This window comes from Coptis chinensis, chromosome 9, assembly GCF_015680905.1.
Source record: "Coptis chinensis isolate HL-2020 chromosome 9, ASM1568090v1, whole genome shotgun sequence".
NCBI classification, from domain to species: Eukaryota; Viridiplantae; Streptophyta; class Magnoliopsida; order Ranunculales; family Ranunculaceae; genus Coptis; species Coptis chinensis.
In genome coordinates, this window is record NC_141464.1 from 8,122,331 (window position 1) to 8,139,354 (window position 17,024).

General features: G+C 36.0%; 1 protein-coding gene across 1 annotated transcript; it reads right to left on the reverse strand.

The window, feature by feature from the left end:
- Positions 1-4,615: 4,615 nt before the first annotated feature.
- On the reverse strand, positions 4,616-5,680 carry LOC147474662 (protein FAR1-RELATED SEQUENCE 5-like). Its single transcript, XM_086585152.1, has one exon. It carries the CDS (start codon positions 5,678-5,680, stop codon positions 4,616-4,618), a length of 1,065 nt encoding a protein of 354 aa, XP_086441278.1.
- Between the last annotated feature and the right edge of the window lie 11,344 nt (positions 5,681-17,024).

Sequence of the window (17,024 nt, forward strand, 5' to 3'; positions counted from 1 at the left end):
CCTTCCTATGAAAAACCCAATGACAAGATCCTCATATTTCTTATGCACATGCGTGAACTGAGAAGATTTAATGTGCACTACTGGTTTCCCATTAACCATTGTTGGTGCTATATATCTCAGGTTCTCTTTACCTATTGCCTCTCTTCCCATCATGTCAGCCCAATAACTCGTTTTTAGGGCTTCAGCAAAAGTGTTTTTGTTGTTCAAACCTTCCCCGTTTTTCTTCAGATCTGATTGCTTAGTGCTTCCAGTCTCCAGGATGTGTCCCTCCGTCAGTTTTGGTCCTTCCTCATCTTCATTCTTCGATTGATCTCCAATAGTTAGCTTAATAACGTGTGCTGGATCAACTTGGCTTTCTTCCTGTTCTTTCAACAAGTCTATGTGAATCTTGAGCATTCTTTTTGTCAACATTTTCTCTAGATATCCATGCCCATACAGCTGTTCAAACTTGCTTGCTAGACTATCCCCTTCCTCATCATCCGATTCATCTCGTGGTGGTGTGCTAGGTCGTGTGGTATTGTTTTTTTTTAGTGTTTCCATGTTTTCTTTTTGTGAAATACCAATGATACCCCTAAGGAGAAAATCGCCCTCTTAATGGCCACCATTAATAACTAACCAAGGTTTTAATATGTTCCTATTAAGTTCAGTAGAATGTTCTTATTAACACAGGGATATTGTTATGTATCAGGACTTCTATCTCTTAGTAGATGTTTTTCTTGATGTCGTATATTTCCAAAATGTCTGACTGACGTACGTATATTTCGTCAAGAAGGATGGCGCTATGAGCAGGATAGTTTTTCAAAAGAACTATTGCTGAGAGGTACACTTCTATTTCATAGTCTTAACTAGTCTTCTATTTTCACCATTTCAAAAAATGAGATTAATAGTATAAACAATTTTCTGTTTTCACTGTTTCTTAAAATTGTTTTCCCTTTGAGGTGATAAATTCAGGTATTGTGCTTAGTAAGATAAAGGGATATTATTCCGATCCTGGGGAGTTATTAGACAATATTGTTAATAAGGTAGGATTCTTTTATGTTTTTTTAATTTGTATTGAGATTGTATTTCCTTTATTTTGATTCTTAGACGCATTCTTAGTTTTGTTTGACTGAAAATCAAATGCTTCCATGAGCAATGAAAATACTTAAAGAGCATGAGTGCATTGAATTCTTGGCTTAATAAATCTTTAGTGGAAATGCCGTTTTATCTGACAGATTTTGTTTGGCAGGCATTTTTCCCGAGAGCCCGGCTATCCCAAGGATATCCTCATAAGGACGCCTGGTGGACACCGTAGGATACTAACACATCTCGAGAAAAAAGGCCCAGCCCAAAAAATTAAAGATTAACCGAGAGAAAGTCAACAGTAAAAAAAAAAAAACTCTGTCTCAACTCTGAAAAAGGTAAAACCCTTTGCCACTTCTCTGATCGTCTTCTTCTCACCCACTTCTTTTAGAAATCGTGAGGGTCATTAATTCTTACAATATTTTTACAAGTGTAAAATCTTTGCAATTTATTTTTCCAATATATATATATATATATATATATATATATATATTATATATATATATATATATATATATATATATATATATATATATTATATGGGTTTTTAGTTCAAAAGGTAGAGCACTTGAGATGGAGAATAAATCTCTAATATATCTCAAGAGATGGTGGTTCAAATCCACCAAAACCCTTCAATGATTTGTACTCTACTCTACCTTTATTATTCTAGATTATTTTATTTCCAACTTCTCAAAAAAAAAAAAAACAAACAAAAAAAAATGTTTGCTTCTTCTAAATTGTGTTCATCTTTTATTTTATTTTTATAGCATGATTTACTTTGAGGATGTGTGTGTGTTTTATGGCTGCCAAACTTTTTGAAGGAACTTTTACACTTAATTCTCGATATTCATTACGTATTTGTTACATTGTTTCTAATGGTCTGTTTGCTTCTTCTAAATTATTGGTCAGAGATGTCTACGGTGAGTGTGGCTGTTCGGGTTCTTGATGAATCTGTTACTCCCCCGAGTTCGGGTTGTATGCGAGCTGCATTGGGATCGAACAAATTGATTTATCTTACGATGGGTGGCTCTACGATTCCAATGCATGTATTGGAGTCTAATTTATTCGATTGCTTTTGTGAAGCTTCGGATCCAGACATGTAAAGGGTTTGTTGTTAGGAAGCAGAAGTTGGTTTATGGAGGTCAAGAGCTTGCACGAAATGATTCTCGTGTTCGGGACTATGGTGTCGGAGATGAGAATGTCCTACATTTGGTCTTACGGCCGGTCTAACCTTCAGAGGATCACTGTTAAGACTACTTGTGGGAAGGAGTATGAGTTTCATGTTGAAAGGAATAGGAATAATGTTGGGTATGTTAAGGAACAGATTGCAAAAAAGGGGGAAAGGTTTTGTTAATGCTAAGGATCAAGAACTAATTTGTAATGGTTAAAAGCTGGATGATCAGTGGTTCATTGATGACATCTGTGGAATTAACGATGCTGTGATTCACTTACTGGTTCAGAAGTCTGCGAAAGTTAGAGCTAAGCCTGTTGACAAAAATTTTGAGTTCTCTTTTGATGCACAATATTCTAGTGGGAGTAGTGACAATGAAGATGAATCAAACGACAATAAGTCGGTACGGTGTACAGAGCAACATGAAAATTCCTTGACAAAAATTTACTTCAAGAATTCAGCCTTCATAATTTAGACATCAAAATGTGTTCACAAAACTAGATGCCTCATTCAAAATTGATCACCAATGACTCAAATACAGTTGTGTTGTATTCACAAAAAACACAAAAAAAAACGTGTTGCACACATGCGGCCCTTGTCTTTAACCTCATGCACTTCTATATTTGTACTAGGCGAGGAATCATGATATCATATAGATGAGTCCTGGATGATAATGAAAGATTTGATTAGTACATAGACATTAGGCTAACAACATTTAGTTTAAGCGTAAGTAATCACCTAAAAGAGGTTATTAAGGTCAGTAGTTAAACTTCCATGAAGTTGACGAGGCTCTAATTGGTGCATCCCATTGGAAAAATAATAAGGTATATGATTGCGCATACCATGGAGAGACTGTTGATCTGTAGGCATAAAATAACCCTACAAGAAAAAAAAAATTAAATCAACAAATAAGCCATGTCAAAGTATCGGCCTTATAATAACAACATTATATAATAAGAATACAAACCTCATTCAAGAATGGAGGTTGAAACCCATAAGTTGGATTCACATTATATGGATGAAGAGAATGATCCATAACACTTCTAGCTTGATACATTTGTGTCTCATAATCTATCTCATTGCTAGCATGTTTATCTGTAGCTTGCACTCTACTAGGGGAGTAAGAAACATGCATATAAGTATATAGCAATTTAGATATAAAGCAATGCAAGAAATTATGCCAAAAAATACCTGGCTCTTTTATCGGGCTTCTGTTGTCGAGTAGTTGGCTTGTTCGGATTGTCATTATTCTTCCTCACTGGTCCCTTATTAGCCTATGACTCTATTTTTTTACCAGATGGTCTCCCTCTACGCCTACAAACTGGAGGATCAGGCAATGGCTTCTAAATACCTAAAGGAGCACATGTTGCACTTGTTTCACCTTTACGTTCACTTTCACTTCTTTCGCCATGCACCTGATCAGAATTTAATGCCATGTTTTTCAAAGAATCTTCCACTTCTCTTAAAGTTCTTTCCATACCTTTGATTGCCACATTGTATACTTCACCACAAGGAGAAGCCTTCGAAGCAATATTTACCCCCTCTCGACATATTGTACAATATCAACATGTAGAGTTATCTTCTAAGTTATGTTGAATGCTTTCATCTTCACTAGAAACCACATAACCAAACTTTGCTTCTTTTGTCCCTCTCTTTAGTACGTACTGTTCTTGAAGGCTCTGAACATCTTTAACCACAAATATCTTCAAAATGTGCCTACACAAAAAACCTGCAAAATCAAACAATCGACAGCCACACTTGGCACTTTGGGTAGAAGGTTCAAATGTGACGGTGCGCGCTACATGCTCATGTCTTTCCATCCACACATTGTACACAGATCTAATTTCATTCTCCTCAACTTTTCTATGGCGGTAGGACATGCCTTCAAATAACTGTTCTTGAAATTTTTTAAAAGATGATCTTGTGTAAAGTATAGCTCCTTATTTCTTAATTTTCATAAAAACTCTCAAAATAGGCTTTTGATAATTAGTTTCATAATCTTCTCTGTTTTCAGCCTCTCGTCTATCGACCACAGCTCTTTGATATTGTTTTACAAACTCATAGAGAGACATACATTTCTTAAGATACTTATCAAAGTAAGAATTTATACTTTCACTTCGTTGGGTGGTTAACATTCATCCACAAAAAGTGTCTCTAATATAAACCGACGCCCATTTTTCTCGTTTCTCATACAACTTGTTTAGCCACTTGTTCTCTTTCAAATTGTAATTTACAGGCATCTCATTCCATTTAGCTTCAAATTCTTTAACTGTCTCATATCCGTACATATATTTTTGAAAGTCACGAGCAAAATTTTTATGTGCATTTATTTCATGACCCAAGTGTGACATGACATATTTCAATAAATGCCACAAACAAAACCTATGTCGGCTGGCTGGTCGGTAAAACTTGCTCAATAGCCCCTCCAATTGCTGATTCTTGGTCAGTTAAAATTACCTTCGGTTGCTTGTCATTCATTGCCATCATCCATGACTTCATTACCCAAACAAAAGACTCTTCTGTTTCGGAAAAAAATAGTGCACCACCGAATAATATTGTTTGAGCATGGTGGTTGATCCCTACTATCGGCACAAATGGCATATCATACTTATTTACCCCATATGTAGGATCAAAAGAAACAACATCACCGAAGAAATGGTAGTCCATCCTTGACCAAGCATCTGTCCAGAAAAAGTTTGTTGTACGACCTTCTAAATCAAGTTGTATTAAGTAGTAAAACGACGGATTCACTGACTGTTGATGTTGCAAAAGATCTAATAAAGTTTGTGCATCTCCATTCGCGAGCTCCTTTTGTCGTTTTGAAGACAAATAGTTACTTACATCCTTTCTTATAAAGCCAAGGTTTCTAATTCCTCCAGCTTCACTAGCCATGAAGTCAACCATCAGATTTGTTAGGATTCCCACTTCATGCATGTCATTGGCAATTTTCTGTTGGGTAGGATCTATCTTTCGTTGAGACTTTAGCATGTATCTCTTGCTTGGAGTTACTGTAGAGTGGTTATGCACTTTAACAAACTGGGAAACGATCCATGTATCGCTTTTTCTTCTCCGGATAGCGATCATTGCCTTACAACCCGTCTTTGAATCAGCTTTATTTCTTGATCTTTCTTCAAAAGGTTTTGATCTAAGATCTCTAACCCCTTCAAGTGAACAACAAAATATCCGACCAATCAACTCGTTCGATGGTTTTGATTTACATGTAGAACTCTTTCGAACACTAAATCCAACTTGACCAGCGTAACGGTTGTAAAATTCATAAGCATCATCATGAGAATCAAATTCAATCCGAACACATGGACAATGCAAATTTACATTCTCAAAATTGTTTGTATCATCGTTGTTCACCGCAATATTTTCTTCAAAGTTATCATTAATGCCACCCTCAGTATATATTTCCTCAACTCCATCAGTTGTAACTTCATCCATAATGTCTTCTGTGCCACTTGAAAAGCTACACATTCACAAAGTTATAACATTAAAACACACCATTATCAAGTTCACTCAAATATACACAGACCCAACGACAATGCCATGAGAAAAAAATAATAATAAGCCCAAAATCGTATTATACAAAAAGGAAGCAAACATTTTATACTCAAATAATAATAAGACCCTTACATTTGTTTTTTTCTATTCCATCGAGATTTCGAGAAAAAGTAGGTAAGAAGAAGATGAATGGAGAAGTGGTGAAGGGTTACCCTATGAGAGTTTTAGTTCGTTGGTTTTTTTTTTTTTTTTTTTTTTTACTGTTGACTTTTCTCTCGGTTAATCTTTTATTTTTTGGGCTTGGTCTTTTTTCTCGAGATGTGTTAGTATCCTATGGTGTCCACCAGGCGTCCTTATGAGGGTATCCCTGGGATAGTCGGACTCTTTTCCTGAACAGTACCTATGGCGTTGACTTAAGTGGTGATCCACAACTCATTCCTCAACTTACGTTTGAGGGGTTCAAGGTACTTATCCTTCAGCGCCCGGCATTTTTTAGTCACTAGACGTCTATTTCAACTATGGGTCGTATCGTGAATCACTTCCCATATTCAATGATTTATAAGCCCTTTTTTACTTAAAAATGTCTGTACTTTTATATGATATATTTATTGGGTGATCTTGGACACACCCATAAAACCACTCCCATACCCCATAACTAACTAAAGTTTTTGCCTTACCCCAATAACCACTTCAATCCAATAATATCTCCCAAATTCATTTGGGGTATTTCCAATATGGGCAAAAAAAATTAATAAAAAAAAATAAAAAACAACACCACACAGCCTTGTAATCTTGCACTTCATAATTCAAAATAATTAGTTGTTGACTTGTAATCATGCTTATTGGTGAGAGAAATGTTTCTAGAGAGTTAGGTAAATTATTGAAGAAGAATTCAAGATCATTTTTTATTTTATTTTAAAGAAAGAAGAATAAGTAAATAACTTGTTTTGTCTTGGGTACACCTAATAAAAAAAATGGTAATTTAGGAACCTAAATATGTCTTAAATAATTTTATTTATTTATTTTAAAGTTAGGTACAGAAGTGTTTTTATGGGTGTGTCCAAAATCACCCTATTTATTTGTGGATTCTACATAATGCACTGCATTTCTTGAATTAATTCTTTCTGGTTGTGTTAGATATTAAGGCTAGGCTTATTTGAGCCCAAACTGTACTTGAGGGCAGCCACATCTTCATTGGCACAAACTTAGAATGTGAAAGTATCTCTTTGATTGCACATCTCGAATGACACCCACAATATAACAAAAACTTTTTCGTAGATATTCTATTCGACTTCTGAAATTCATAAGTTCATAAGTACAGAAGCTGTTAAAAATTCATTAGTCTCCTCCCTTGAAATTGAAACTGAGATGCTCTGCCAACTCTAATTCTTGGCAACATCATTCCCCATGAAGGCCCTTCCGCTTGATATAATCGTCCTGGGCACAAAGCTATGGTGCCTGTCATGTGGGAGTCTTTGTACACACCCATAGGACGCCAATAAGTTATTTGCTATAAAAAAGATGCCCAAATGCCTCTGTGTTTTATTTTTTTTAATCAGTAAAATTCACAATGCCCAAATGCTAGTTGATTACCACATAACACCAAATACAATCAGATTGCAATGTATGATCAGTCTTATAACATGAATGGCTGCTAAAGTGTTTCATGAATGAGGCATGTCACCAAACTGTCTATCATATCTTGATCGATTTTTCTGGTTTTGAAAGCCTCTATTCGTGTGAACTGATTGTTGTCACCGGAATTAAAAAGAAAAAATATTAGAAACTTAAGGTAGCGTAAATAAATAGAAAAAATGTATTGCAATCCTGCAATTATATATGAACTTTATCCTAGTTCTTATTATCTATGGATGCAAAAGTTTCAAAATCTACATGTAGAGTTAAGAGTATGCAAAAAATAACTTTGATATGTCAGGAGATGAATGTCGCCATTCTTTGTCAAGTAAAACAATCTTATTTTTGTAGTAAAGCAGAAATAACAATAAAAGTAAGAGAGGACTTTTTCAAACAGTAAGATCGACAAATCCGGGAAAACAAAGTAGAGAATAATAGGAGATTCTGAGAAATATAGTGAGGGATCGATATTAAACCGGAAATTCTTTTGAAGATATAAATGGGTGAGTATTAGAGGAGATTATGAGGCAGGCAAGAAAAAATTGGATGAGATGCCACACGTGAGGGCGCTTGTTGTGATTATTAATCTCAAATTGGGAGTCTAAAACATAACCAGTCAATATATAAATCCTGATGCCACTCCACTTATCAACAATTAGTTTTGAGTTGGATGCTTATATTTAACAGCGCCAATTCGGTGCTAATATTTACGAAAGCCCAAAATACTTAAAATTCCCATTGTATATTATAGAATCCTATAAATCGTGGGTATGTTAGACTCACCATGTTGTAAAGGGAAATTTGTGTTGAAAACGTATATCAAAATCGCTATGACATTTCCTCAAACAATTAATTGGAAACAGTTCCTATAACACACAGTGAAGAAGAAGAATAGAGAATGAAGAAGAAAAGAGAAGGAATCATGTACCAGGGGTGGATCCAGGATTTTAGATCAGGAGGGCTACCATGGATGGAGTTAACCTTTAAAGATTTTTTTAAGAACCAATAATCACTGTCTAATTATCTGAATATCTATTTGAGTTCATAATTAGCTAGCATTGATAAACAAAAGAGTTGTCACTTTTATTACATTACCCAAAACGGACAAAAGAGTGTTTTCACTATAGACCTAGACAAATGTAACAAAGAAATGTGCAAGAATAACATAACACATTAGCATCACACTAGTGAAGTTTTGACCTGCGAGGATTCATAATTATCAAATACATCTATTATTGCATCCAAATCAACTTCTTTAGCAAATTCTCGTTCAACGGTGAATGTAGGATGCTTCGGCAGATTTGTTTCAAATATAAAACATGGAAAACAATAAGTTCTATCCGTATAGAGTGAGTACTCTAGCCAAGGAAAAAGTGTGAACCAAGAGGAGTTGAACCGGCGAGTTTGTTTTCCGAATATGGTGGATGGATACTCTTTCTCACTGAGTTCAAGTAGCCAACGCCCCTTTCCAAGAAAAGCTCGTCGAACATCATCTTGTTGATTAACCGGATAATTATATATTGAAGTACGTTTACCCGGATCACATTCAAATAAAGATGTGGAGTCAACTTCTTCAACACTAACTCTTTGGGCTCAAGGAAAAAGTTCAACTTGCTCAATTTCAACAACTTGAACTTGTGTTAGAGGTTGGCCATCTCTATCAAGCCTTGAAATATCAAGACTACATGTAAAAGTTACATAATTTCCCAGGGTGACATCTTTGGGTTTAAAGAAGGAAAACATGGTTTTCATTTTCTTACGAGCTTGATGTTCAGACATTCTTACCTAAGATAAATCATAATAATTTCGTAATCAATACTTAATAGTTTGTTATGTACTAAAAAACAAAAAAAAATATCACAATAATAACTAAAATAATATTCAACTAATTAAATAAGACCAAAAATTAAATGACAATCTAATATTTCAACATAAACTACAACTCTACAAGTTAACAAGGCAATAAGTCAAGTAGTCAAGTAGAGAAGACATTAATATTTGAAAATTGGAAAACAAAAACGAAATAAAAAATATAGACATAATGCAAAACAATTTATCTTAGATAATGAATATGGAATGAAATAATAATGGATTCGGCCTTGGCGCGTGGAATTGGAGCAGTGGAGCGGAAATGGAACTGCGGAAGAAAATAAGAATAAAGTGCTATTTTGTTTTTTGTGATTGTGAGAAACGTGGGATTGCATTAGTGAAAAAAAAAACGTGGGATTGTGAGAAACGTGGGCCACTGGGATGGTGACTTATGAAACGAGTCAGTCTCATTTTTTTTTTTCTCTACTAGCAGTACGTCTGGATTCATCATTCATACATATATATATACATATATTTTGGGAAGTTGGGGGGGGGGTCACCAACCTATAGATCCGCCCGATATGGCAAGTTTAATAAAGACACAGCCTAGTTAAACAGTTAACCTATAGATCCGCCCGATATGGCAACTTCAAGTACAAACTTTCTCGCGAAGGTAGTCAAGGCCTAATTCTTACTCTACCAATGTCAAAAAAATTTGTTGAAATCAGCCCAACGCAGCTGGACAGGTTAAGATTTTACCTTTCCAGCAAACAACACCAACCTCAGCAAAGTTGAAAGATATAGGAAAGTGATGAAATGAGTAATGACCTTATTTTCATTCATTAATTTCTCATTACAATGAATACACTTTATATAGTGTTCCTATTACATTTACTCATCTAACTAATTCTGTTTTCATTTTGTTATAGGAATCTTTGAAATTTGGATTCTGTTGTAACTGTTTTCAGTCTTCTATTATGATGTTCCTAACTTATACATTAATACACCCCTGCAAGCTGAAGGGAGGCTGCTGAACTGAAAGCTTGGTCTTTAACATTTGAAATCTTGTTGCTGCCAAAGCTTTTGTGAAGATATCTGCGATTTGATCTCCTGTGCACAGATAGTTTATATCAATAGTCTTACTAGTGACAAATTCTCTAATGTAGTGGTAATCCACCTCGACATGTTTGGTTCGAGCATGGAATATAGGATTGGAAGAAAGGGCAATGGCACTAATGTTGTCACACCATATGAAAGGAGGTTTAGAGAGTGTAAACCTTAAGTCTCTTAAGAGGATGTATAGCCAACATAATTGCAATTGAAGTGTGAGCCGCTGATCTATATTGACCTCATCTTTGGATCTAGCCACTGTGATTTGCTTCTTGGAGGACCATGAGATGGGATTTGATCCTAGAAATACCGCAAAACCTCCTATTGATCTCCTATCAATTGGACACCCAACCCAGACATAGTCACTATAAGTTGTAACCAGAGTTGGTCCTTTTGAGAACTCGATACCTTTAGTAATAGTACCTTTTAAATACCTTAATATTCTTTTCATGGCTGTGAAATTAACTACTTTTGGTTGATGCATGTGTTGACAGACTTGACTGACAGAAAATACAATGTCATCAGGCCTAGTCCATACTAAATACTGTAAAGCTCCCACAATTGACTTGAACTCTGTTGCATCAGACAATAAGTCGGATGTAGAGGAATCACTTTTGTTGTAGAGATAGGTGTAGAACAAGGCTTGACATTCTCCATCTTGGCTTTCTTTAAAAGATCATAAATATACTTTGTCTGACACATGAATATAGCATCTTTACTTCTATGAATCTCAAGGCCCAAAAAATAGCTCAACTCACCTAAATCTTTCATAGAAAATGTCTGACTGAGTTGCTTGATGATTGAAGCACACACTGCTGCTGAATTTCCAGTGACTAAGATGTCATCCACATAAACAAGTACTATAGTAATAGTATTGTTATAATGTCTGACAAACAGAGAAAAGTTGGCATGGGTAGTTGTGAAGCCAAGAGCAAGTAGAGCTTGATACAGTTTCTCATACCAAGATCTGGGTGACTGCTTCAGACCATAGAGTGACTTCTTTAGTTTACAAACATGATGAGGCTTAGTATGATCTTCAAATCCCAAGGGTTGCAACATATACACAGCTTCTTTGAGATCTCCATGCAGAAAAGCATTGTTTACATCCAGCTGAGTAATTTTCCAATCATATTGTAAGGCAAGACATAGAATAACTCTGATCGTCTGTGGCTTGGCAACTGGACTAAAAGTTTCTGTGTAGTCAATGCCCTTCTGTTAACGGTATCCTTTTGCCACTAACCTAGTGATAAATGATAATAATTGAATAGTCTACCTAAGAAATCCTCGATGAAACTCAAAACGTAAGTAAACTAAACTTTATCATGATGATATATGTTTATCAAAGTTTCCTACTCTCAATTCTATCGAGATAGAGTGGAGTAACAAATTCGTTCCACTCCTAGTGCTCTAGCATGTAATTGTTTTCTAATCTAATTAATCAGTCTTAAGTCAATGAGAGCTTTACGAAGGTGATATACTATGATACTTACTGAATTTGATTATTTGAATTTAAACTACGAATACTATAGAAATATGATTGTTTTGAATCTAGATAAAGGATTAGGGGAATTGAATCCACCTTGAATCCAACTTAATAGCCTAGCATAGATTCTTGTATCTCGATTCTTACGTTCGTTCTTCGGCAAGAAATTCGAGTTCTAATCCCTAGTGTTCATGGCATTTCTACCGAAAGTACTAACTAGCATGTTAGGTCGATCCACCCATTCTCATGGCTTAATCACGACCTTCTAGATTGGAATAGATTCTACAATGCTTCTACACTATACCACCAAGTTTTCATCAAGGCTTCATCAACCCCTCTAATGGAGGTTTTAGCCTTGAATTATTCTGCAATCATTCCCATATGAATCTAAACTACACATATTATCAAGATTCGAAATTTACTAATCTAAACTAAACAATGATTAAATTCCAATTAACAACTAAGAAATGGTAACCAATCAACAATTAAAACTAGATCTAATAGATTGAAATAACACAATTCAAAATTGATAAAATAACTATTTTATTTATCTAATCAATCAAGAACAATGATTCAAAGACTTAATCTAAAACAAGAATTGAAAATGGAACTAAAACTTAATTTAATTAATGAAAATAGATCTAGAATTATCTATATTATTTTAGGTCTAACTAGCTACCATTAACAAAGAGCTAAGCTTTAGTTTTTATACTTTTAGATCCAAAAATCGTGTATGGGCTTGGAGCCATGTTTTGGGCCAGAGAATCAGGCCCAAAACCCAATTCTTTCAGTCCAAAAAGGCCTCTTCCTACTATAGTTGTCTTCAATAGACTTTTCGTCCATTTCTGCTCCTCTGATTGGGTCAAGGCTTGGACCATTGGAAAGCTCTTTCCGAGCCGGTTGTTTTGACATAAGGTAGGCCCCATTCCGAGGTCTGAGTCCAAAGATATGGCTTTCGGAAGTTCTGCTGACTTGTGTGCTGTTTGAACCCGCGTCGACTTTTCAGCTTTTGACCGGGCTTTAGAAAGACTTTGTCTTCTTGAATCTTGGCCTTTAATCATGGAACTCCTTAGTAACCGACCTTAGCTCCTTTATCTCGCTAAAGTGGCACATTTCTGCACATAATGGACTTTGAAACCTGAAATGTAATAAAACACGTAATCAGTGTTAACTCTTAATTATTACTCACATAATTGGTCTAAAAGTATGACTGTTGCAGGGTTAAAACTACAGTTTTGGGCTCTTATCACCTAGCCTTGAGCTTATCTATCAATCCAGTTGGCTTGTACTTAATCTTGAATACCCACTTATTTCCAACTAGATTCATTAACGAATCATAAGGAACTAACTCCCAGGTACCAGTATGATGTAAGGCATTAATTTCTAATGCCATTGCTGCTCGCCACCTTGCATCTTTCATTGCTTTGGAATAGCATGTTGGTGTTACAGGGAGATCTTAAACCTTTGACAACAATGCCTGAGGTAAGGGATGCTTAGTTACAATGGTATTATGTGCATATCTTGGATTATTCTTAATAATACCACTCTTTGATCTTGTGTGAACTGATGAATGCTGAACTTGGTTTGATGGTGTTGAATGATGAATTGGTACTGAATCTGAACCATGAACTATTGTTGGCATTGAAACTGAAGTTGGTTGTAAGGTTTGAACCTGAACTTGGGATGATGTTAAGACACGAATAGGTTCTAGTTATTGAGTTTGAGATGATGGGTCTTTACTAACTGCGAATGGTTCAAATGTTTGAGGTTGGGGTTCTGACATGTGAGTAGACTGAATTGGATTAAAATGAGATTGACTGAGTGGTTGAGATGATGCAGAGGGATAAGAAGAGTGATTTAATTGTATAGGAGTGTAGCTAGAGTTTGAAGGACTATGAGTTCTGAGAGATGGAGGTCTGACATTTTGTTTTATGAACATAAATTCTCTTTCATTAAACACCACATGTCTGGATATATACAACTTGTTTGTAACAATATCCATACACCTATATCCTTTGTACTGAAGACTATATCCCAAAAAGACACATGGAGTGGTTTTTTATTGAAGCTTATTACTGGTATATGGCTTGAGCCAAGGGTAACAGGTGCAACCAAAAACTTTAAGGAAGGAATAATGTGGAATTATGTGAAAAAGAAGTTGAAAAAGTGATTTGTTTTGTAGCTTTATGGAAGGGAGTCTATTTATTACATAAACTGCTGTGTTAAAGGCTTCAACCCATAATTGAAAAGGGACTTGAGAATGGGCAAGTAGAGTTCTACCTACTTCAACAATGTGTCTGTGTTTCCTTTCTACAACTCCGTTTTGTTCAGGAGTATATGCACATGAAAAATAATGGCCAATACCATTTTGTTTTAGAAAATTTTCAAAAATATTGCTAGTAAACTCCCCACCACCATCTGTTCTAACAACTCTAATAAATTGAGACAATTGCTTCTCAACAAACAATTTAAATTCAACAAGCACTTTTGCAAAATCTGATTTATTAACCAAGGGATAAATCCAACAGTACCTAGACCAATCATCCACAATACTGACATAGTATTTACAACCCGAAGGTGGATGCAAAAGGATTTGGGATCATGCGCCCAGTATTTTTAATACGTATTTTTCTATTTATTAATTAATTAAATTATTTATTTTAAAAATTCGTCGGATTGGACTCGGGATACGTGGGCCTGGTTTTGGGCCCGAGTCGGTGTTGGTCTTGGGTTTCGGACCCAAGTATATAAACACATTGTTCTGGAAAATAGGGTTAGGAGAATAATACAATAATGAAAATGGAGGCAGAGAAAGAAAGTTTGGTTTCTTTGGAGAGGTGGAGCGCGACGGTTCGGACTACGGAGGATTCGTCGGGTTTTAATTCAGGTGAGTAGCTATTTTGCTATTTCACCGGATTTATAGTTTTCCGTGTACCGGTGTATTCTGTTAAAATTTTCTGCTCCTGTTTTCGGTTTAATTCATCCTATCATCGTTAAAATTTGGTTAAACTGTCGAACTATAATACTGTAGGGGTGTCTATCTTTATTTTAACTGTTGGAAGCTCTGAACAATGTGTTAATGGCGGCCAGTACCGTTATGTTAACTGTTGTGCATGAGTGGTTATTCTTTATTTGTTTTTCAGTATCTAGAACGCTGAGACCACCACGTTTCATTTCTTGAAGAACCATGTTTCATTTACTTTTCATGCCGCTCATGTTTTTCTGTTCAACAATGGTTCTTCCTGTACTTGTATAAAACTCTGTAGATTTGGTAGAACCATGAACACCCTTAGGTGGTGGTGAAGGGAGGCGTGAGCCCCCAACCTCCTCCTCTGTCAAAAACGCCATTTCGGCATTCTTGCGGATCTTGAGGAATTTGATTGTTTTGAATTTATTTTGTGTAGTTTGAACTGTGATTTGGTATGGTGGGTTGGTCTAGTGTTGGTTGTGGAGGTTGGATTTGTGTGAGGGCTGTCGGAGGTGGTTGACGCCATCAATGGCATTTGATTTGGCGAATTCGCTAGTGCTATTTGGTGGTGAGGGAGATGAGATCGAGTTTTGTGTATTAAAGATGTTGGGTTTTTCTTTAGGAGTCCAACCGCTTGGTTGGAATGAGTAGGCGATTGGAACTTGTGGTGGCCGGATTTTGGTGCTGGTGGTGGAAGAGAATGGGTGAAGAAGATGAACTGTTGGGGCTTGGGCCTTGGGCCTTAGCAAGGTTAAGTTGGTTGGGCCAGTTCTAATTTTGTTGTGGTTGGGCCCGATTTTAGTTTAAGTTGTTATGGGCCGGACTACATTAGTTATGTTGGGTCAGTTCTCTTTGTTTCTTTGGGCCGACCCAATTAAAGTGTTGGGCTAGTTCCAAATTAAGTTGTGGACCAGTTTTGGTTTTGATTGGGCCGGTTTCAAGTCAAATTTTCGGGCCGAACTCAGTTGTGTTTTGGGCCAGTTAAGTCTAAAGTTTTTGGGCCAGTTTCTAATATTGCTTGGGCCAGTCCATAGGACTTAAAATAGATCTATTTGGGGTTTTTCAACTTTTAGACTTTCGGGTTCTAAGGTTTGGGCTTGGCCAGTTGGGTCCGAACCATTACCTTGGTCATGAGCCTATGAACCATGCACATTGACCTTAGCCATGAACCAGGGCTATGACCCTGAACCTGTTGAACATGGAAACGATAGTTTGACTTTGACCATGGCATGTTGACTTTGACTTTGACCTTGACCATGACGCGTTGACCTTTGACCGTTGACTTTGACTGTGGAATGTTGACTTTTCCAGTTTTTCACATATTTGATTATATGGATAAATATAGTAATAATATATATATATTGGGCTTTGATTGTGAATTGTAGACTGTATAATTGTGCTACATTTTATGTTGTAAATTGTATGGACAAATTAAATGTGGAAATGTTGTGGAAGCTGATATAAATTTAGTTGTCATTATCTAATTAAGATTTGACGTGAGTAGTGTGTAAAGCATATATATGTTGGGATATATATATTAAATGCAATAGTTTTGGAGACATAAATGTATAAACACTCCATTATTATATATGTGAGATGCTACTATGAGGTAGCATAGTATTGGTGAATATTTGCCCCAGGGAGTGTGGTGTAGTGCAATAATAATATGGTACGCGTGAAAGTATGAAAATAGTTATGAGATATATTGAGATATTTCTATATATTGTGGCTTAGTGCAATAAGGCAATTGACTGCACGTGATATAGTGAATTTATTATGAGTAATTAATGTATGACACTTGAATAAATTACGTAACGAAAATCCTAGAACCTAGCTACCACAACTCATGTGATTGGCCCTTCTGGCGTTTCAGTTAATTTGAATGGCCTCGGGGCGTAAAGTAATGTGATTGGCCCTCTGGCGTTTGATAAAATTTGAATGGCCCTCCCCGGCGAGCGAATAGTGGCTTGATTATTCCGTTAAGCAAAATAGAACGATGATGCGCAATATTTTATGCCGAATAGTGGCGATACTTACATAGAGTTGGCTTCCGTGTGAGGATTTACGGTGTCGCGGCATCCATTTCGGGGTAGTTACGCACGGAGTGGCTCATTATGTAAGGGAGGCATGTGGATGTACATGTTGGTTGGGTAGCGATTGTGGTAGCCAGGGAAACTAGGTAAGACATAGATACGACGTGATTTTAGGGACACACAAAGAAAGTCTAAACTAATATAAATATGGTAATATGTTGGTAAATAATATATCTCTAGATAGAT